The sequence below is a fragment of the Patagioenas fasciata genome, chromosome 2 (genome assembly GCF_037038585.1).
Source record: "Patagioenas fasciata isolate bPatFas1 chromosome 2, bPatFas1.hap1, whole genome shotgun sequence".
NCBI classification, from domain to species: Eukaryota; Metazoa; Chordata; class Aves; order Columbiformes; family Columbidae; genus Patagioenas; species Patagioenas fasciata.
Genome location: NC_092521.1, coordinates 107398078 through 107422121, shown reverse-complemented (window position 1 = coordinate 107422121; position 24044 = coordinate 107398078). Strand labels below are relative to the sequence as shown.

At 38.7% G+C, this 24044-nt stretch overlaps 1 protein-coding gene across 2 annotated transcripts in view; it reads left to right on the top strand.

Annotated features, from left to right (window-relative positions):
• Window positions 1-24044, top strand: part of ADCY1 (adenylate cyclase 1) — a 152137-nt gene extending 128093 nt beyond the window's left edge. Inside the window, exons 15-20 of one of the 2 annotated variants that reach the window (XM_065831574.2) lie at window positions 3314-3430; window positions 5017-5163; window positions 5551-5649; window positions 10024-10138; window positions 12690-12814; window positions 13685-24044. In XM_065831574.2, coding sequence (XP_065687646.1) covers window positions 3314-3430; window positions 5017-5163; window positions 5551-5649; window positions 10024-10138; window positions 12690-12814; window positions 13685-14023 — 942 coding nt within the window. In that variant the 3' untranslated portion in view covers window positions 14024-24044. Of the gene's footprint in view, window positions 1-3313; window positions 3431-5016; window positions 5164-5531; window positions 5650-10023; window positions 10139-12689; window positions 12815-13684 lie in introns of those variants that run through there. The other variant, XM_071804687.1, reaches the window with a different exon arrangement.

Sequence of the window (24044 nt, the reverse complement as noted above, 5' to 3'; positions counted from 1 at the left end):
TTTAAGAGAATGGGTACTCGAACTCTATGCAGTAGTAGCAGAGAATCATAGAATAGTTTGGTTTGGAAGGGACCATCAAAGGTCATCTAGTCCAATCCCCCTGCAATGATCAGGGACATCTTCAACCAGATCAGGTTGCTCAGAACTCCGTCCAGTCTGGCCTTGAATGTCTCCAGGCATGGAGCATTTACCACCTCTCTGGGCAACTTGTGCCAGTGTTTCACCACCCTCATTGTAAACAATTTCTTTCTCATGTCTAGCCTGAATCCACCCTTTTTAGTTAAAAAGAATTTCCCCTTGTCCTATTGCAACAAGCCCTACTGAGCGAAGGTACATTTGAGTTAACATTCCTAGATATCACTGTAAGAAAGGCAGGATGTTAAGACATTTGGTATGTCTTGATGGTAGAAGTGCAGTCCATGCAGAAACTCTGGCTGGGGTACCAGCAATAATATAGCAGTATTAACCCAGTGTGTGGTCTAGGCTATTGTACCTTGCTTTTCAACATGACTAAGTAGCTCAGAAAGAGTGCTATGCTAATTACGTGAACATTCTGCTTCTATGTCTGGGCCTAGGTCAGGCAGAGCTAACACAGCTTATTCTTCATTGCCCCACATAGCCATTGCCAGTGCAAATGTCTCCCTGAACCACAGGGAGAGACTGCACTCCTCTCTCCCTGTTGGCTAGGAAGTGCCTGACATGAAATAGGCCAGGGCACAAAAAGCTAAGAGCACTTGACCTACCTTCACTTTGTTCTGCTGTTTGCATAATATGTCTCTATTTAGTGTTTGCTACCGTTACTCACCATGATATTATTCAAGGGCCTACCATGACCTTAGTGGCTTACATCTCATTTCCGGCAACTGAACCTTCTGAGTCAAAATTGTAGTTAACAGCTTTGCACCCAAAGAGAGGAAGAGGCACTTGCTAGGTGCATTTGAAATGTAGCATTCTACTGTTCTTAGAGGATTTTGCCACCACTTCAGTCATGACTTTTGTGGTTTGGTTTGAGCCACTAGCTCTTCACTGCAGAGCTCAATTCTCAGCCTCTTAGTCACAGCTGTGATCCCATCATTGTGAACATTGTCACACCCATACCTGCATGCACACAGTGATGTCACTGGCATTTCTTTCCCAGTAGTTTCATGACTGTAGTGAAGCAAGACAGAAAGAAGGAGAAAAGCCATCATATACCTTAAATTGCCATCAGAGGGAACAACAAGAAAACCAGCAGGCTAGAGTGTCCTTTCTCATTTTATGTTGGTGTATTAGAATTGTCTTTTATTTCTGTGCATCAAAGGCTGGACAGAATTTCAGCAACATGACCATGGTCACAAAGGTCTGTTTCAGTGCTGGCAGGTTTGTCCTTGTGCTATGGCTTGCTCTAAAGCCTTCGTTGTGAATCATACACAATGATAAGAAACATTACGTATCGCTGAAGAACCTTCTCAATAATTTCTTCCAAAATAAATGCATTGGTCCACTACTGGGCAAGGCAGAGGAACCTGATCACACATTTCCAGATCAGAAATGAACAGCAGCTGCCAGTGATTGAGCAACATCACTATCCATGCAATGCGTCAAACTGATTACTCCATTTACCTACTCCTACTTGATTACTTTGCCTTGTCCAGAAATCTCCGCACCCTGGCCCAAAGCTGTATTGTTCTTTAGGCTGCTATTCTGCCCCATATTGTATTAGGGGTGTAACTGAGAACCTTAAACATTCCTAGGAAGAAAGTAACAAAGAAGGTTCTTATCAAAAAATAGGGGAATGGATAAGCAAGCCCAAAATGGATTTTTTTATACAGAGCATGGATTCAGTTTGCAAATCTTTTTGCTGTCATCAAAGTAAAATTTTCCACATTCCAGTATGATGTAAAAATGGAGTTCTAAGCTTAATTTGGATTTTCAGCTGAAAAAAGCTTTTTATTTTTGCTATTAGAACACTGAAATTCCAACAATCAGAATAAACACAAGAGGCCATTACCAGATGTTTATTGACAACAATAAGTCAGAGATGGAATTACACCACCAAAATAGGGGAAGAATATTTTAAGAAAACAGGATATGGAATTTAAACAGAAAAAAAAAAGTGTCGGGAAAACAGGACACAAACAAGAACTAGGTATTTGCTTAGAATAAAAATTTCAGCTTATTTCTTACAAAAGGGGCACTAACAAAGATTACAGCAGATTCTTCACTGGTTTACATGATTGTAGTTTCCCAACAATGCCTGAGATTTGGCCTTCCAGTCTGTAACAAGGTAGACAAAATCATACAGGGATCACAGCAGATTTGTGTTATAGTTCCGTAAGTGTGATGGAAGAGCAAAGAATAAGCTGTGATTTATATGAGAAGAATTATATGGTACTGATCAAATGTCTTCTAATTTAAATCAGGGCCAAAAGACACTCTAACAACAAGGACCAAATTCCAGAGAAGTAATTTTGCAGAGAGTCTGCTAAGGACTAGGCTGGAATTTGCAAATCTAGGAATCCCAAATGAGATCCCTAGATATTCAGTATTTTTCCAATAAGTCTCTGATTTTTAAAATTGTTTCCTAAGGCATGACTCCCACTAACTCCTGTGAGTCAAGGCACTTACAATAAGATACCACTATCTTGAATTAAGGATTTCAGATGTGTTAAGTCCTAGGGACTCTTTCTGAATGCTCTCATTCACATGAATGATAGAATTTCTGTTGCTGTTGTGCATGGAAATTTCTGTGCGCAGGAACTGTTTATGTTTTCATGCCAAATACCAGAGTATTTAAAAACACCTCTAGAAATGCCTCTTTTTTCTTTTTTATTTTTTTTCTTTTTTTTTTTTTTTTAATGGCATATCGTTTGGAGGGGAAGCTGTATGAGGAGCAGCTAAAGTCACTGGGTTTGTTCAGCCTGGAGAAGAGGAGACTGAGGGGAGACCTCAGGGTGGCTACAAGGGGAGGAGGAGGGGCAGGCGCTGATCTCTCCTCTCTGGTGACCAATGACAGAACCCGAGGGAATGGCAGGAAGATGTGACAGGGGAGGTTTGGTTGGACATTAGGAAAAGGTTCTTCACCCAGAGGGTGGTGGAGCACTGGAACAGGCTCCCCAGGGAGGTGTCACGGCCCCAAGCCTGACAGTGTTCAAGAAGAGACTGGATAATGCCCTGAGACACATGGTGTGAACTAGTGAGTTGTCCTATGCAGAGACAGGAGTTGGACTCAATGATCCTTGTGCGTCCCTTCCAACTGAGGACATTCTATGATTCGATGATTCTATAAACTTTTGCTTTTTGGAAAGGTTTTTCTTTTTTTCTGTCCCCACAGGCAGAAGAAGAGAGAGACGATATGGAGAGAGTCAAGCTGGATAATAAAAGAATTCTCTTCAACCTGTTGCCAGCACATGTTGCACAGCACTTTCTTATGTCTAATCCAAGAAATATGGTAAACCAAGATAAAATTTAAATACATGTTGATGTTGTATGGGTGTGACCCTGTGTAGCTTGCATCACATTTCAACTGTATGTTTTTGTGTTAAAAGGGATAGTTTTGTAAAAACTTGCATTCAATAATTAGATTTGGATTATTTCTTTCACTGTAGTGTCCTCATTTTCTGAAGAGTTTTCATAAAAAGCAGGATAAGGGAATGTTGTGTCATTCAACATCAATGCAGCCAAGTGTCTGTGTGCAAATCACTAATTTTTTTTTTTCAATCAGTTTTGAATATTGGAATTTATCATAGTATTTCATGAGGTCAGTTTGGTTCTGAATGGTGAAATAGTGTATTAACTGCCAGTTACTTCCATATGAACCACTCTAGTTCTGGAAATATGCTGCCATTTTCAAACCCATCCATTTAAAGTTAAAAACAGAGACTTGTACACACCCAAGAAAGACAGAGTAGCTGTTAACATCAATGGCTGCAGTGTAAGTGGTTCAGGAAGCCCTTTCCCAGAGTCCTGGTATAGCTGCAATACCTGCAGCACTGGAGTAGTTGTAATGGCCATGTTACTGCTCTTGAGAGTTTGTTCAGTGTATTTGAACCACAGAAGAGTGGGTTTACTTTCCATGAGCCCTCCAAATTCTTAAGCAGAAACCTTACTGTACATAACAGCATTGTATTGTTAGTGTTGAATACAGGACTCTGCAATTCAGGGAATGACATGGAGGAGCGAGGCTGGTTTTGTGCTGCTGGGTAAAATTGTGATGTCTCCTATATTAGTTATAAAATGAAACTGAGAAAATGCAATTCTATTTCTCATATAACAAAAGTTCTACAACTGTTAAGACTTTCTACAGAATTTTTACTCACTACTTCCCTGCCTAAACAGAGAAAAATACTAAGTTGTTTTAAAAGGGTTTAATAGCCGAGTGTTAATTTTCTTTAGTGTTTTTGAGTGGAGAGATCTTCCAACATTTTTTTAATAAGCCTGTCTTCGTCTTTGCCAAAAAAGATGGCTTTTGTCCTAGCTACTCTCCTACTAGAGAGAGTGCAGAGGAGTGTGACAAAGCTGGTGAGGGGCCTGGAGCAGAAGTCTTATGAGGAGCAATTCAGGGAACTGGGACTGTTTAGCCTGGAGAAAAGGAGGCTGAGGGGAAACCTTATTGCTGTCTACAGCTACCTGAAAGGAGGTTGTAGCATGGAGAATGTTGGTCCCTTCTCCCAAGCAGCAAGTGATGGGACAAGAGGAAATGTCCTCAAGTTGCACCAGGGAAGGTTCAGATTGGATATTAGGAAAAAAAATCTTCATGGAAAGGGTTGTCAGGCATTGGAACAGGCTGCCCAGTGAAGCAGTGCAGTCGCCACCTCTGGAGGTGTTTGAAAAGTGTTTAAACAAGGTTCTTAGGGACATGGTTTCGTGCTAGAGTTAGGTTGTGGTTGGACTCAATGATCCTGAGGGTCTCTTCCAACTGAAATGATTCTATGATTCCATGATTCTATTGCTTAGTAGTAGAATAGAGATCATAATAATGATGTCTGGTTTGATTAATCTTTTAAAATAAAAAATGTATCTGCTCATGAACTGCAGGACCTTTATTACCAGTCATATTCACAAGTGGGAGTGATGTTTGCTTCCATCCCAAATTTCAATGATTTTTACATCGAATTGGATGGCAATAATATGGGAGTGGAATGTTTACGCCTGTTAAATGAAATCATTGCTGATTTTGATGAGGTAAGGTCTAAACACTTTGTCTTCTGACCATTTCAGTTCTACCTAATTGCTATCAACAGAGATTATCTGTAGCAACTCAGCCTATCTTACACTGCCTAATCAAACAGTGCTGTAAACTTCCTATTTAATTGTAGTTGGTGTCCACTGGGCTTCTCCTAAGTGCCCAGTTTGTATTTTTAGGCAAGTGAGTCTGACCTCAAATTCCTCTAATATAGGTAGTGTATTAAAATGTGAGTTAATGGTCATTTTTTCAATTACTTCAAAGTGGGCAAGCCTCAATTTACCAAAAATAATATGGTTTAATCAACTTGCACATATTATCTGGTAACTATGGTTGCTTGTCTAAAATATTATGTAATATTTAACAGTTTTATGTTTTAAACAAAGCTTATGGACAAAGAATATTATAAGGACATAGAAAAAATCAAGACAATTGGAAGTACATATATGGCAGCTGTGGGACTCGTACCTACTTCGGGAACTAAGGTAAGACGATTTTACATGACAGTCATCTGTGAACAAACGATTCTCATTCCATTTTTTATTGCTGTCTACAACTACCTGAAAAGAGGTTGTAGCATGGAGGGTGTTGGTCTCTTCTCCCAAGTAGCAAGTGGTAGGAGGTTGTAGCGAGGAGGTTGTTGGTCTCTTCTCCCAATAAGCAAGTAATAGGACAAGTGGAAATGGCCTCAGTTTGCACCAGGGAAGGTTTAGATTGGAAAAATTCTTCATGGAAAGGGTTGTGAAGCAGTCGAACAGGCTGCCCAGGGAAGTGGTGAAGTCACCATCCCTGGAGGTGTTTAAAAGGTCTTCAGACGAGGTTTTTAGGGATATGGCTTAGTGCTAGATTTAGGTTAGGTTATGGCTGGACTCGATGATCCTGAGGGTCTCTTCCATCTCAAATGATTCTATGATTCTATGAATTTCCAGAAGAACATCAGAAACACAACTAACTCTATGTGACTATAGGTAACGTGTACTACTTCTTTACCACCATTTCAATCTGAAATTAAAAGAACAACTTTAGCCTGGAAAATAAAAATATGTTAGCAGTTGCTCATGTGGCTTCGTTCAGGATTTTGTTGTCTGCAGCTCTGGGTTCTCTGCAAATTGGCATATAAAGCTACTAAGTCAGAGTGGCAGTGTTTTCAACCTGGTATCTCAGGTGACCTTGTAATATACAGGGATGGGGAGACTCTAGGTGTAATGAATTGCTGCAAAACTAGCACATGAATATTATTTTTTTTTCTTTTTTTTTTTTAATATTGAAATCTGGGTGCAACCCACAATCAAAACAAATAGCCTCTCCTGACCACCATCATGGACAGGCAACTTAGGGCTTAGGTACATTGCTGCATTTTACCCCGGTCCCTCCAAATCAGATCTTCTTTGTCTCTAATGGTAGCATTCTTTTTACCCCCTTAATAATAAAAAGTCGAAGTCATTTCAGACCCACTATTTCTGCAGCACAGTTTTTATTCTATATCCTCCTTACTACTCCTGAGTGTGTTTCTTACCTTAAGTTTGTGTCTTGGGACAGAGTTTTCCTAGATTTGCACAGAGCATCTGGAAAAGCAGAAAACCCTGCAGCCAGTATACTGAATAAATTGTATACAGAGTACTATGCACATTAATATTAGTAAAATTAATTTACAAAAAATAATATAATCAATAACATGAGGAATATAATTAAAATTAAAGCAATCCATGCACCTAGTCTGCCCAGAATTTTCAGACACCTCTCCCCTCTTCTGATATGCATTTACTTATGTTGTAGAGGTACACTCATGCATATGGTTTAGCATTGCAAAATAACATCAAGTTGGAGTGCAAAAGCAAAAAGGGCCAGAAGATGGCCTGTGAACTTTCTAGCAACGATTATCCTTACTAAGTAAATAAAAAACAAGGCCATTTTGAAATCAACTCTTAGGATCATGTTGGAGTATATCACATGCAGCTAATTTTCTGGTCTCCAGGGTATTTACAACTGATGCTTTCCTTTGTATCATTCCTAGAAAGCTACACATTACAAAAAGATATTTTTAAAACTCTGTTTATGCTAAATGTTTGACTCCTGGGTCCTGAGACAGGAGAAAAAAATGATACTTCAAATTTTTTTCAGTGTGACTTCAGGCAACCAGGCAACGGCATAGTTGTGTGCCTGCTATAAATGCTCTTTGAACTACAATGCTGAAAACAAGTGTGTTATTGGGTAACTTTGGCCGTATATGTTCCAAAACCTAAACGTGTTTATCTCTTGTATTTTATAGTTGCTAACTGAAGGGTCAGCTGAGTTAGCCCAGTACTGAAAATACTGCTTTGAGCTTATTATAGTAATGCATTTTAAATGATTGCAGGTGGTCATGTACAGGTCTCTGCCTTTCTCTGAGACCTTGGGGCAAATTTTGAATATTTCTGTACAAGTAGTATTTATTTAACATTCTGTATTCCAAAAAACCTGAAGATCTTGTATAAAACAGACAATATTTTTTACTTCAACTTGAGGTTTCAGCTTTTCTGTGATGTCTTCCCACTCCTCATGTGATGCAAATGAGTAGAAATTACTCACATCCTCTTGGCAGTTTCGCCCTAGGTCTTCAGCATCCAGTTACGTATTAGAAGTCTGATGATCCTGGGTAGTCCATCATGTGCAGATGATCACTACCAGCCATCACACAGCTCCCAGGCTGCCCTACGAAGTCATGTGTCCATGGGGAGCCATGAGACACTCAAGTTCTCTCCTCTGCTAGGCGTGCCCCAGATTCATCAGATCTGACACAGGCTCTGTTTGTGAGCCACCTATTTTATTCTAGGATTTTGATATTAGCAGAAGGCAGTAGATGAGATTAACTGTGCTCTTAACTGAGGATACTTACTCACATGAGAAGCCAGCATCCTGATGAAGTCAAATATTTAAATCTCATATTTTACAGGGCTATTGTTTCTGAAGCTTGACTTCAGCAGGTGACTGTAGTAAATGCACATTGCCTCCATCAGAGTGGTTTTGCTGTGATGCTCTGGGCAGTCTTGCCAGTAACTATTCCTCTGATGTTTAAATAAATAATTTCTTTCCAGTTACACCACCAGGCCAGCACACAAATGAAGTTATTTTGAAATTACATCTGTGATTTCACCATCGTCCTGACCTTACCAGGATGCTAACCTTGTGGTGTTCTTTAGTGCAGGTTCAAAAGAGTTTGCTAGTAATCCTTTTGAGAGGTATCTGTCACCTGCAGTGCATCCAGTATTTGTCACTGGTCCTCTCTCCTGCAACCCCGAGGGGCACTGCAGGAAATCAAAGCATTCAACAGGCAGCAAAGAAATGGAAGGATAAGGAATATAAGGAAGATTAGAGGATTACATAAAACTATACACTCCTTCATCCCTCCTCCAGACATTCAATATTATTCTCCTTCTCTGTTGGAAGTGTAGCCATTAGCTCTTTAGATTTAATTCTTGTTTTTCCTTTGTCTTGGTTGAGGCTGGAAATTAGTAGACCTAGTTGACATTTCGAGAAGCAGAATGCCAGAAACCCAGGCAGGTAAATAAAAATATTCTTCCTAAAACTTCGTACTGCCGGAAGGACGACTTTCATAATTTTTTGTTAGCACTTTGCTCTAATTTTTGTAAATTTCTCAGCCACGTGAAGGAAACCTTTCAAACTGAGCTGAATAAAGCAAATAGCAACCTGTTTCTGAGGCAATGTCAAGTCCTTCATTTATACAATCTCACTAGCGTGACAAAAACCCAGCAAGCTCTCATCTCATGCCAGCTGCTACAGCCCTGTTGTGCAACACCCCACTGAAGCTAGACTGCTACTGACCCTGCATTTCTTTCACCATATCCTACCTTTAGCCCACTTTCACTTTACAAATCTGTTCAAGAATTCACATTTATTATTCAAATAAGAGCACAACATAAAAGCAACCAGACTGAGTCAGGTCAAAGGTCTATTCTAGTAAACTGTCTTTAACTAGCCAATGGTACATCCTGGGGGAAGGGCATGAGTTACAGGACAAACATGCAAACCTCCTTTTTCCACTTCCTAATGATATGATGCTTAAGAAATTCTAGAGCTACAGATAACATATATTTTTACTACTTTGTAGAAAATATTTCTTCCATGAGTTTGAGTAATTATGTTTGAATCTGATTAACTTTTGGAATCCACAATGTTCTCTGAAAATGAGTTAAACATTTTAATTAGACTGAAGGAGTAAAAACTATTTTCTTATGTTTTGGGGTTTTTTTACAAGTTCAAACTTCAGCATTTCATTTAATCCCTTCTGGTTCTTTTGCTCTAGTTCATTTAGATACATTTTATAACAACTCGCTTCAACTTGCCTGGAAAGGAAAGAAAAGAGGGGTGTATTGCATCTCACAGGATTAAACCTACCAGGAATTTTGTCAATGGGAACAACATGCACCCCATGGAGCTAGGAGCTAGCAAAACCCTCAGAGGGAGAAGAGGGCAGAAACTATAGTTATTAATAATCATCACGCAAAGCAGTTTTGTAAGAAAGCAGGTTACATTCCCTGCCATGCTCACAACAAACATCTGCAGCTCTCTAGCAACAGAACCACTTTACCATGGGAACTTTGCTTTCCATTCTTCCCAGAAATCATAAAGAGACTGGGAAGAAAAAAAAAAAAAAGGAAAAAAGAAAAAGGAGTTCAGTACTTGAGAAAAGAATGCATGTGCTGTGGCCACCATCAAATGTTTCTTTTCACAAACAGCAAAATGGTTTAGATGCTTTTCCTAAGCCATCTAGTTTGAGCTTTCCATGGTTTTGCATTTCAGTATTTCATTTGCCTCTCAGTACCATACAAATCTAATGTGCAATACTATTTTGTTTCTAGGCTAAAAAATCAATTTATTCCCATCTGAGTACACTGGCAGATTTTGCAATAGAGATGTTTGACGTTCTTGATGAAATCAACTATCAGTCTTACAACGACTTTGTCCTACGAGTTGGTAAGTCACATTTCTACAATTACCACGCAAGCAGAACATTGTTGTTTGTTGTCTTTCCCTGTGCTGTCTTCAAAGGATTACCTGTCCCACACTCCTGATTAAAACTGAAAAGCTGAAAAGCTGAAAAGCTGGAGAGTCACATCCATGTAGAAGATCAGCAGGCTGGATGATGAGCATCAGTATTAAGGAATTATAGTTGAGTCCAGTTCAACTGTGTTTACTTAATCTAAGCATCCCTAAAAGGAATCTGCAGCCATAATTTTATACAGTATAATTAGTGTTCCCAGTCTTGTGGCTTACAGTGGTTTGCATTGCTAAACTGCTGAGAACTGAGTCTGACTGTACTTAACTATTAATTTAAGTTGAATCTGCAAAAGCTTTGTTGGCATTAAAAGTGTGATGGGAGATTTTGTGCACAGATGCCAGATCACCTCAACCAGTCCTGTTTTCTCCAACAAATCAAATCCTCTTATCTTCACAACACAAACTTTCTCATTAAATCCTTTACATGTTATTACATCTTACATCTCAGAGTCCATTCTCCCAGCCTTCTTAGATAGCAAGTTCCCCTCTTCCCTTCCTTCTCAACATCCTGCTCCTCTCCAATGGTACTTCCACTGCTATTCTCATTTCATTGCATAGTCTAACACAGATAGTTTTTTCCAGCTTCTTTATGTATATATTTTCATGGCTGAATTATGAGAATAGGGGCTGGACAATGGGAAAAGTGAGGTTGTTGGCAGCAGAAGATCAAGAAACACCAAAGATATCAAGAGTGGAAATAGGAGAGTTAATACATCTTTGCCCTCCTGTACATCCTAATAATTACAAACCCCAAATTGTCTTTGAGCTCTGTTATAACTGGCCTTTCCAAGCTCACGAAGGGGCAAAAGACAAATATCTAACCCACATTAATCTGCATAATTTGCTTGGGAAATACTTTGTACAGAATGTCATTCAGTGTTTAGCATCTCCAGCTCTTCAGGATGCTCAGAAGAAGATACATCACAGAATCACAGAATGTTAGGGATTGGAAGGGACCTCGAAACATCACCTAGTCCAATCCCCCTGCCGGAGCAAGAACACCTAGATGAGGTTACACAGGAAGGCATCCAGGCGGGTTTTGAATGTCTCCAGAGGAGACTCCACAACCTCCTTGGGCAGCCTGTTCCAGTGTTCTGTCACACTAACTGTGACGAAGTTTCTTCTCATATTTAAGTGGAACATGCTGTGTTCCAGTTTGTATCCATTACCCCTTGTCCTATCATTGGTTGTCACCAAGAAGAGCCTGGCTCCATCCTCGTGACACTCACCCTGTATATATTTATAAACATTAATGTGGTCACCCCTCGGTCACTTCTTCTCCAAGCTAAAGAGATCCAGCTCCCTCAGCCTTTCCTCATACGGGAGATGCTCCACTCCCTTAATCATCTTTGTGGCTCTGCACTGGACTCTCTCAAGCAGTTCCCTGTCCTTCTTGAACTGAGGGGCCCAGAACTGGACACAATATTCCAGATGTGGTCTCACCAGGGCAGAGTAGATTGGGAGGAGAACCTCTCTTCACCTACTAACCACCCCCCTTCTCATACAGCCCAGGATGCCATTGGCCTTCTTGGCCACAAGGGCACAGTACTGGCTCATGGTCATCCTGCTGCCCACCAGGATACCCAGGTCCCTTTCCACTACACTGTTCTAAAACAGGTCATTCCCCAACTTATAATGGCACCTGGGGTTGTTCCCGCCCAGATGTAAGACTCTACACTTGTTATATTTCATTAAATTCTTCCCTGCCCAACTCTCCAGCCTGTCCAGGTCTCTGGATGGCAGCACAGCCTTCTGGCGTGTCAGCCACTCCTCCCAGTTTTGTGTCATCAGCAAAGTTGCTGACAGTGCACTCTATTCCCTCATCCAAGTTGTTGATGAATAAACATCCTCATTTATCTTCTAAACAAGATGTCAAAATAAGTCAGAAATATAGAATTGAGACCTGTAGTTTTCTCCAAAAAAAGACACTTGAGCCGTTTTCACATACTCTTGTCTTCTTTGAGTGTCTTCCTGATCTGAGTTATCTGGTATTGTCAACTAATGTGACACACTTCCCCTACCCCATTCCTTGTGTCTTTCATGCCACTATATCTGTTCCACTTGTAGAACCTCCATTAAGAGGCTTTATATGAGCACGCATAGTGGAAGTTGTAGCAAACAATTAAAGATCCTTGTTTATTCTGAATTGTTCTACAGCTAAACTCTGCACTACCATTGTTTTCCTTCTTTTCTTAAAACAAGCAAAAAAAGAAAATCCACAGATAAGCCAAATTTCTATGTGGTCTGTCATATTGCATTTCCAATCAGATATGTCTGTGTATGTCTTCATTTTGTTACTAAACCTCTTACAAATGCAGAAGTCCAATTGGCATTAACTTGATACATATTATGTCCTATGACCAAAAAAATTCTAAGGTGCTCATGTTAGATCTATTTTGCATGATTCATGTTTCCCCTGAATAATATGCTGTAGTGTTTGAAACCAAACTCATTGTTTTGATTTTAGGTATTAATGTCGGGCCAGTAGTGGCTGGAGTCATTGGAGCCAGAAGACCACAGTATGATATCTGGGGAAACACTGTAAATGTTGCCAGCCGGATGGATAGTACAGGAGTACAAGGGAAAATTCAGGTGAGTTCATTCTGAGACAATTTTGCAAACTTTACATACCTCCTAGTTTATATGTGGTTACATTTTCAAGACCACTTAGAAAACACAGCCTCACTTGATCTTGTGGTTCGTTTGAAAAGGGTGACATTCTCCAGATGATTCAAGCATCAGAGGTATAGTTGTTTTCCAGTACACTTCACTACTTAGAGGTAAATAAATCCACAAATAAATCATTTCCTACCAGAAGAAAGAGAGTTCTCTGCCACATTGCACACAGTTGGAGGCAAGCCTGGGAATGCCAACTCTACATGGCTCAGTCCTTGTGCTGTAGGAATTTTGCCTGAATAAGGACTACAAGGAAAGAATCCATGTCCATTTGCATCTTGCAGCCTTTTATGAAGCTTTAACAATTCCTTGAATGCTTTTGATCAGAGAAGCTACACAGACAAAGAACATTGTTGTTCTACTAGAGCTTGGCTACAAACTATCCTGCACCTCTCAAAATCTCTATGAACTCTTGCAGTCCTTTATCCAAACTACCAGTCTAGTCTCCAGGGATCAAAAGTTCTTCTGGAGTAAATTAACGTCACTGGAACTGATCCAGCTTACAAGAGTGGACAATTTGATTACACATTTTTGTTGGACAGAGCTTAATCTGTCTGTGTAATGATTCAGCTCAAGACCAGAAGTCCTGTTTCTCAGATTTCACTTTGGTCAGTGATTTTTAATTCCTTAAGAAATTTCTAATTGAGTGTGAGAACAGCAGAAGGTGCTAATTCATTCTGTTTATGCATATTTTGTGACAGAGAAGTAAAATGAGGAGGGGTGGGCAGTTCAATGATCAGCCTTATATGAACATGAAAACTAATGATTGTTTTTTTCTGTCTTCAGGTGACAGAAGAAGTTCAGCGGATATTAAAAAGGTGCAGTTATGAATTCATGTGCAGGGGTAAAGTCAGTGTAAAGGGAAAAGGTGAAATGTTGACCTATTTCCTGGAAGGAAAGGCTGATGGAAATAATTCACAAACACGGTCTTTAAACTTAGAGCGGAAAATGTACCCTTATGGGCGAGCAAACATTCAAACAAAACTGGGCACCAGCTGTCCATCGGTGTCCTCAGTTGCTAGCTTTAACGTAAAAGCTGGGCTTGGAGCAGGCCAGGCACCTGCCACTCAAACAAATCAAACACTGCATTATCTTCCTTCTGTGCCAGCTGTGAAGGAGGCATAGAGCAAAGGAGATTTGGTTGTGCCATTTGCAGTGAACTTGGAGAGCAATCGTTGCCTGAATTTTTACCAAGAGATTAGAGGTCATAGGCCATGGCATTAACCAAGGACCACTACAACCCAACCAAAGACAACTTGGGGACTGTGTAATGAACTCTTGAGATGGAACATATAAGGGCTAGCAATTTTGTTAGGAAAAGTCAAAACCTGGTTTTCTGGAAACGAGGAATATTTTCTTGGCATGTTTAAAGGGTAAATGAAAAAAAAAAAAAAGGAGATAAATGTGCAAGCAATTATTTATGTGTGTATATATGTTTTAATCTATATATGCACATATACAAACAGTCCTATGTAGACTTAGTGGAGATTTATAGATATAAACATAAAAATATGTATTTATTTACACATATATGTGCAATGACATAGCAAAGAGATTTCTCTTTCTGTCATAGCCAGCATTATTAGCTCAGGCATTAGCAAAGCTGCATTTAACCATGGATTGTGGGGCAGCTGAAGACTCTCCAGGGCTACAGCAAGAGTTAGAGAAACTATGCTCCCAGTGCATGAGTTAAAGCAATGAGAAGAGTGTTCATTGTGCTGTCAATGGCAGATTAATGAAGGGTGGATTTAGCTCATTGCTAAACCCTATATATTTTTTAAAATTCTCTTTGCATGCTCTAAAACCTTCAAAAAAATCCAATTCAAACCATAACACTAGGACATGAAGTATATAAACTACAGAACTTAAAGGTTTGGCAGAAGAACAATATATATTCGTTCCATTAAAAAAAAGTTTAGAAGTTGCTGCCTCTTCACAGGTCATTCGACTCTGTGCAAGACTGAGGAGCCACCCTGCAAGCACAGTGATATGTTTATGCAATATAGAAACATTCCTTTATGTACGGTACTGATTTTATTGAAGAGCAGAAGTATGGTATTATTTCAGATGTTTACAAACAGCACAGGTCATGTGGCTCAGTTCCAGAATTCAGATTTACCTTTCAAAACAGCTCAAATAATAGTTCTGTGCTGGTGAAAAACATGCTGTTGCTAGCTTTGTGACATTTGTATGTTTGCCAACATAGTCTTACATCTTAATTGATTTTTAAATTTACGCCACAGTTTTATTATATCTTGATTCTATCCAGGCTCACTCTTCAAATCTGTTCAATTATAGAAAGCTATAATTCTGAGAAACAAGCACAGTCAAACTTTGCCCAAATGAGGAGCACACTGGTAAATGTACCAGAAGAGTGAGACCTGCTCTTAATTGGCGTAAAAGGGAACATATTTTGACTGCTTTTTCCTTCAGTGCAGCCCACATCCTATTGTTCATGGTTTCATCTTGAAACACTGATCTGTGGGAGCAGTTGGAGGTCATCCTGATGAGTGACATGCTCTGTGGACAGGTGCCATACTGTCCTGTTGGGGATGCACAGGCTAATCAGTCTCACTGCTTTCCAAAAGAGAAGCAAAACTTCATGTTGTCTAAAAACATTCAAAACTTCCTTTTACCTAAAAAACAAACACACAAACAAACACAAAAACAAAAAACAAAAACAAACAAACAAACAAAAAACCACAAACACCTAAGTCTGCAGAAGTTGTCCAGACAGTACAGTAGAAAACTTGCATGGACTAGATGTGACATTTCCCTTTGGTTGGCCTATTTCATTACCAATTTCAGTGGAAATAATATTCTGATTCTCCTGCAAGCAGCATGTGTTTTGGAGCAGTCTCTGTTAAAAGTATATGGACAAATACTGTGTCGACAGATGCAAACGCTTAAAGAATTGCTGCAGGAGTTTCCATACTCCATGTAGCCATAGCAGGCTGCTGTGGGACTCCAGTGGTGTTCAGCAGGGTTTTTACTTAATTTTTATGTACCCTGTCAGGTGGGTGCTTCATTACAAAGTTAGCAAAATTAGTATTGTTATTAAAATGACTAAAAAAAAGATAATTACTTCCTAATTGTACTAGGTCTATGCACCCTGGCTGATCTATGGAAAGTCACTGCATATCTTTGTCTCTCTAACAGCTATCAAGTTCACAGGTAGTCTTCTAGAATAACTTAATTCTGGTTTGGAGTCATTCTAAACCATTTAAAGAAATACATGTAGAGAATAATTAAACTGAATAAGTAGTATCCATGTAAAGCACACTGCATATTTATGTTTTCTAATAGGTTTGTAAGAATTAAATCATCACATAAGTAAGTTATATATTTAACCAAATCAAAAGCATTATGTGCAATAGCATTAATCACTCAGTCCTACTCACAAAGAGCCCAAGTTACACAACTTTTGAATCAGTGAATTTGGTATAATTTCACCAGTACATTTTTTTACATGTGTAGTTATTGAAAGCATTTTCAGATCCCCCAGTACCTCTGGTAGCATGTGAACACATAGACAAATAAAGCCACTGACCCACCTCAAAAGCTTACAATGAAATTATTTGTTACTTTTTTATTATAATAGGTCCACAGTATTGCCATTGTTTCTTTTATCACTAAATGGACAGTGAGCAGAAATGAGATGTCCCCTGTTCTAATATTTTCAGGACTGTTCTCATTCCCAGACTCATTCCTAGCCTAGTCCTGGAGTAATATCAGTGGAAGATCATGTAGCAAGGTAAATTTGGAATATTCATTTGACTATTTTCAAAGATTAGCAGGTGCTAGTAGAATTGCTCCAAAGTTCTTCTAAGCCTGGTCATCCTGACTAACAGTCGAATGAGGTGTATGACTTTTGTAATAATGTTTTATCAATGTTGAATAGAAAGGACCAGACAGGCGCAGTCCATCATTAGCTTCTCGTTCGGCCCTTGGCAGGAACCTGCCTCCAGAGCAGGTTGAGTGGACCAGGACGGCTTTTTGGTGCTGCAGCCAGTCCAGTGTGCACGTGCCAGCTTATGGCACCAATGATGGTGTATTTTGAGTCAGTTTCCAGACTTGGTTTGACTCCTACCCTTAACACTTTTTGTATTTTTGTTGTGGTTGTTGTTGCCAGTTTTACTATGGGAAAAACTATATTTTTCTATGTAGTCCTGGACTAAATAGTACAAAATCATGAAGGAGGTTAAGACAAGGCACAAAGTAGTAAAAAGCCATGTGAAAATGATGGGCAATGTTCAACAGCAATTCCAACAGGGAAAACTAAATGCCTGTTGAAATCATGATGTAATGAAGCTGTGCTCTTGCCTTTATGCTTCCCCCCCTATTCATATAATTTTTCCCCATTTTCCTTTTCCATGTACATTCGTTTTATTTCTGCTCGTGTGATAGTGTTCAATGATAGATTTAATCTCTCTGCTCTTCTGCATTCTTTGATATGTTCAGAAAGTTTTATAAATGTAAAGAGGTAGTAGTGATACTTCCGATAACCCCACAAGTGCACATTTTCTGCCAAATTAGAGAAGCTTGTCAACAAATGTTTATTGTCAATTGGCTGAAGATAATATGTGGGCCACTCTAATATCCCTGAAAATCCTCAGAAGGGTTTCCTTGCATTTCTGTGGGATTGGGGTTGTCTCCACCTTAATGCATGCAGTTGATTTTCCTGTGTTGCATTTATTAATTTTCTGGTCAAGCTCTAACTTTTGCCTGGGTCACCTTGCTTTAGCCCGAGCATGAAGTCAGTTCTGTCCCACAGTACCTCAAAGTCCCTCATGTTTAACTGAGGATAGTAACTTGTTGCATTGTGGGCAGAATAGCCTCCTGCTCCTCCGTTCACAGTTTATGTGCAGCTGTCAGCTTGACACAACAGATAGAAGCCCTACAACAAAGTGGTGCCATTTCGGCATGTTGATATCTGTCAATAGCAAGCACAATATTTCACATCAGTTTGCACATTTTCTCTTTCAGATAATAGTAATACTGAAGTCTTTCTTTCTTTAAGGAGATAAGTATCAGAGATCTTCAGACTTCACTGTCTTCAGAGCTAATTTCAAAGTGTTGCCATGCTACCTTTATCTTTAAATGATTTTTTAATTATTATTCTCTGCTGAGATTACAAACTGGCATTCATTTGAATTACTGGCTAGATGTTTCCAAATGTTTTCCATTTGCATTGACTAAAAAGCTATGTAATCCAGACTGTAAAATGCATTGTTTTTTGTAGCTGCTTCCCACTGTGGCGAGTCACACTCCGTTGTCTTCAGTAAAGCAGATGCAAATTCTCCCTTCCTTTCTCCAGGTGAGGCTGAGAGCCAAAAAGCTTCAGCTTGTTAGGGCTGAATCTGCATCTGCTATATACCCACAAGGCCTGTAGAAATCACCAGGAGTTTAGCACGCTTGTGAAGGTCAGGCGCTTCTGTAGGCCAAGTTCTGCTTTGGGTTACAGCAATGTCTTGAATCAGTACTGAATTGAGTATTTTACAACACTGTAAACAAGAGTAGGTCATGTGCCTAAATCTCTTTCACACTTTTGCCTGTAATTTATCTGTAAGGCAAAAGAAAATACTTTGGAGTCACTGTTTGAAGGGAAACTGACTTGTGCCATTTCAGTGCTTTGAGGAGTCTGAACACATTAGTAAGTAACATAAATCATGTAAATGTGTTGAATTCCTGCTTGTAGCAGAAACAAAGCGTTTTCTTTACATCGGCAAGTCCAGATTCAGTATGTATTCTCCCCAAGCAGGAGGACTATTTAGCCATAATGTTCTTTCAAGTTAGAGTTTTCTATTACAGTGAAAACTGACATTTTTTAATTTGTGATAAACCTGTATTATAATGCCTTATTTATTTTTAATCTTGTACAATGTTATAAAGCAACAGAAAACATTGGCCTTTCATGTATTATTCACTTTAAAAGGTGTATTGTATTATGAAGTTTTGTAAATAGTTTTAGGTCAGACAGGTAATTGCATGTACACTTGTATAAAAAGAGGTAAAAAGGCACACTTTTAACAAACGTTAATGATTTTTGTAAGAGACATTTTACATGTGCATGGGTATTATAAATCCTTTGGAAATGGATGTCCTTTTGCTTTTCCTTGCGACCTACTGCATGCCACTCATGCCTGACTTTGGTAAAATGAAACAAAACAGTAAGTTTTCCTAAATGTTTTGGACATATCACTTCTGGCACAGAGTTAAATCCACTAGTTGCATGTGCGTTCAGCAAAGCAAAATCAAAATGCAAACAGCAAATAAAGAAGAAAAATAATTTAATTATTGTGATCTGCCAACCTCAGTGTTCAAAGATCTATAACATAGTATATGAAAAGTGTTATCAACATCTGTGCTGTCTTCATAAGGTACCTTCTGGTCATTAGAAGCAATAAACTCAACTTACTGTAATATAAAAAGCAAGCAGATATTCTAGTTCATAATGGTGTAATAACTCACATTCAGTGGGTATTCTCTGATACTGCATTGATGTAGTATTCTCATCAAGAAGGACCAAGTGTCAAGTCCATCATTGCTGTATGCAGGTGCAACAATATGAAGGAAAAGGAGGTGAATTTTTGGCCCATTGATGTTACCCAGAGTATATTTATAATGTGGTAATAAGTTATTGTATATGAAAAGTATGCAATGCAAATAGATTGTTTTCCTAGATACATACATATGTATATATACATAAATTAATTTTGCTGCCTTATTTTTGTTAGGTTTTTGGACTCATTTTTCCAAATAACTTATATTGCTAAGCAGAAAGTATTTAACAGAAAGTATTAGAAGAAAGTTCACTGGGTTCTCTGGCTTCGAGCCATCTGGGCTCTGTGCTGATGCTGGTGCTGCTCCCACTGAAGTCATGCTTACAAGGATGCCTCCCTTAAGCTTAACAGCCTAACCAACAGCTTGAGGCCCATGTCAGTTAGTGACATAGGAATAAGAATTCAATATCCAATCCTCTAGCTGACTTTCCCTGTGTTGCTGCTGAACAAAACTTTAAATTCTGGAGGTATTTTGCATGCATCATTTTTAAAGTTGTACTATCTCTTTCATTACAGCTTGGGACTACTTCTCAAATTACTTATAAAATTACTGCATGATAAATGAGGAGTAATGTAGGAGCTGAGGTTGGTGGCAGAGGAAAACGGGTGTGGACTGTAAATACTTTCTACTATGGATTAATAAGGACTTATTGTATTTTACAGATTTGATCTAGTTTTACAATAGGACTTAGAAATCCATTAATTTGTTTGTTTAACCAGGTGACTGTGGAGTTAACTAAGCAGTATAGCTTCTGCAAGTACTTCTATCATCATGAGTTAACATGTAGTTTCATTCAACCTATCCCAGTTGCCTGCATACAAGAACCACTACCTTGTACTGATGATTAGCTTCATACAGCAGATAAGGGTTTCTAACAGTCATAAACTAAGTTATCTCAAATTCAGTGGGTTTTATGTGTCAGTGTGGCATAACTGTTGTAACTAATGACAATCTGGACTCTGCTTCTCTACCCCATCCCTGTTTATGATTGGCTTTTTCCAGAACTCTGTATAGGCTTCTTTCAGCTCTTCATTCCTTTTAATCCCATCTCTTACTGAGTTTTCAGACCATATCAAAATAATGAATAAATATGTAAATCTAAATAAATGGTAAAAAATACACATAAGGAGGGCTACCTGTTGCTCTTTAATTTTTCTTCAAAATGTCACACTGCTTGGGTGGCCTGGTGTGACTTATAATCTAATTGGTGCAAAGACAAAAACAGGAAAAGTATTTTTTAAAAGCACTAAGTTAATAGGAGTGCAAAATAACAAAAGGAAAAGGCTCCTGTGAAGTAGCAAATGCTGGAAGGAAAAGGTGAAGAGCCAGTACTCCTTTCGAAGTCAGTGGCGAAGCTCTCAGTGACATGGGACAGGTCTTGAGCATCTGAGCTGGCAGACTATTCAAACAGATTACTAGTGCAACAAAGCTAAGATTTATGGTAACTGCACAGCCAAATCCATATCTGAGTTTTGGTGTCTGTTCACATTCACAAGAATGTTCAAGATCTCTTTGTGAACTACTTTCAGAATTTCAGAAGGAATCTTTAGAAATGGTTGGGAGTTGTCCCCTTAAATGCCTATTTTCTCATAAGGAAGGACCTTGAAATTTGAATTAGCATTGGTTAATAATATACATAGCCTATGTGCTGAAAGAACTTGGTTTTGCTTGTGCCTTACTGCATGCTGAAGGATCTGCTTTTTTATATTAGGATCCCTATTTTATGCCTCTGTGGCATCGACATGTTACACCTGCATAAAACTGAGGGAACAAAAAGTGCTGCATCACTGTGAAGCTTTTTTACTACTTGGGTTTACTACCAGCACAGCTACGTGGGTGCAATGAGTGTTCCAAGTGTTATGGGAGGGCCATACACAGGTATATGTGGGTTCAAGTTAAATAAGAACAAGATAGCTCAGCACAGTGAGCTGTGTTCTGTGAAAAATCTATCCAGATAGTTTTGACCTCCTTTTAAAAAGCTGGCTGCCCTCCTCTTCAGAACAGGTTTACACAACACATTGATTAAAAACATCCAGAATGCACCTACAGCTCATAACTGCACTGCCAGATTTGCTAGATGTAAATAAGCTTGCTGGTGATAAAATAGCTAAGCAGTTCTTGTGGGCAAGGCTAAGGTGTGCTTTAATTACTGCAGTCATGCACACTATTGTGTCTTACTTTCAAGTGCCTGTCCTGCTGCTCTGACCCTGGACTTGTCAATGATGGCATCATTTATGAAAAATTTGAGCTGGCACATCGAAGTTTTTGAGGTGATTTCTCATGCCTTTTGTGCCTTAGTGCACATGGGTGGAAAGATTGTCTGTTCCTGCATTTCAGATGTGATTCAAGCAATAAATCAAGAATTTTCAATTAAATACAGATGCAAATGAATTACCTGTGCCATCATAAAATTGCTTCATGATAACTACACTTTTAAGTTGTTACAGTAGAAATCCTTCTTCACTTAGAATTTTTGCTTTTTTACAGTCACATTACTAACATTCAATTAAGAAGAAAAAAAATAAATGATTGTGTAACTTGCTCCTATTTAGAAGTGTAATTGTCTGTACAAATTTGGATTTCAACAAACAAAATGGATTCTTTTCTGCATTCAAGCAGCTGCTTATTACACAGAGATAGCTTTGAAAAATGTCACAAGATACTGTAAGAATGAAGGTAATGCTTGCAGAGTTACTGGTGTAAAAAACAGAGTCCAAGAATAGGTACCATTTCTGGCATAATTTAACTCAATACAGAGAATTCTGGAGCAGTGAGATTATTTTCAGTTAAATTCCAATAGAGGTTAAAAGCCTTTTCTTGGAGGTTCTTTTTCTGTTATATACTTTTGTGTAGATTTCTCTGCAACTCACACCTGTCTGGATATTATCCTGCTGAGTAGTCCTTGCACTCTCCACTGACAGGTTAACTTTTGCACTTCCATAGGTTCTGCTTGGAAATTAGATATTAAGTATTTTCTGATCTGTTATTTGAAAATATTTAAAAGTGTGTGTGATTCCTTTTTATAATGAAATGTTCAGCAGTCTAAAGTAGGAAGCAAAAAAACACATGGAGCATGTGTTCTACACTCAAAATGATGGTACAGTGTCCATTGTAAGCTTACCTATGATTTTAAGAGCCCTGGAAATACTTAAATGTAATAAACACCATAGCACTAAGAGGAAAAGGAGCTAGGCATGCCTACCTGCCTCTCAACACTTGTCTGAACATAAAAATGTGACCTGCAGCTCATAAAACACTGCTTCTTAAGAAATCAGTGTGCCTGCTGCCCGTAACTTGACTTCATTTGTTCAGTGCCATCACATTTTTGCTGCAGGCTGTTACTGTCCACTCAGACCAGCTTGCCATCTCCTCTGTAGGTCCTCCATCACATGGTTGTTAAACAACCTATTTTTCAAAAAGAAAATATGTTTTCAGAAATCTGTTTTTTTCATATAATAGGTGTTTGGGGGAAAAGAAACAGCTTTGATTCTTTGATTCTGTGACATAATCTGGTTAAGAAGCAGTACATGTGACAGCAAACCTGAAAGGGCGAATAAATGTACCCTGTGGTGGGAATGCAGGCACCAGCTGCTGGCAGCAAGCTGGGCAGCGAGGCTTAACCCTGCCAGTGACAGGCAGTCTCTGCTCAAGTCCCCAAACAAGAAACACAGATAAGCTAGAGTGGAGTAGCCTAATTCCTGTTTCCTAGCAGCTTACTAAACATGTGCAAACCCATTTCAAGGGCAGACATGTTGCCTGTGTCTGGTTGCCACTTTTTACTAAAAAATAAGAGCAAGGAAACAGACAGTCGTAGGGGTTTATAATGTAAGGTGGGTTGAGTTGAAGTATCCAGCTGCTTAACCTGCACATGTTTGCAGTAAATTCTCCATTGCTTCCAAACTAACTTGAATATTCTGCTTGGACTTTCAAAAAAACTGGTTTGCATCAGGTAAAGACACACCATTCCTCAAATGGAAAACCAAATGTACCCTTTTCTCTGTTTAATTGGCATATGAGGTTTCAGAAGATCTTTTAGTCTGATTTACAGCCCTGTAAAATTAATGGAAATATTAACCTCAATTATTGTTGGATTGTTAGATCAGGCCTTCTTCTAATATCTATTCCTCTCCCACTGATGTCAAATGGCGTGTTGTCAGTGACTTCAAAGGGGCCAGGAGGAGGCCTACTGTATCACAGGAGAAACATCTACATAGGTAAATAAAATTAATAGTCCTAATTTTAAGGAATGCACTAGTAAGTTAAGATGTCATTTTTCCAACTATTGTAGCCCACTGAACCTAGAAACAATTTTTATATCTATATAGCTATATACTATATATATATATGTATGTATATACATAGTACAATACAATAACTTAACACTGGGTAACTTCTAATGATAGATTTGCATTAATAATACGGGTCTATTTTTATGTAAATAGAATATTGTAGAGTATCTTCCAGTCTTTTTCAGAATTGTTAAATTGAGAAGAGCAATTCAATATTTGTCCTATTTTTATGTTAAAAAGTGAATGGACTGAAATGTTAAATGTGAATGTAAATTTCTTATTGCAACTTTTAT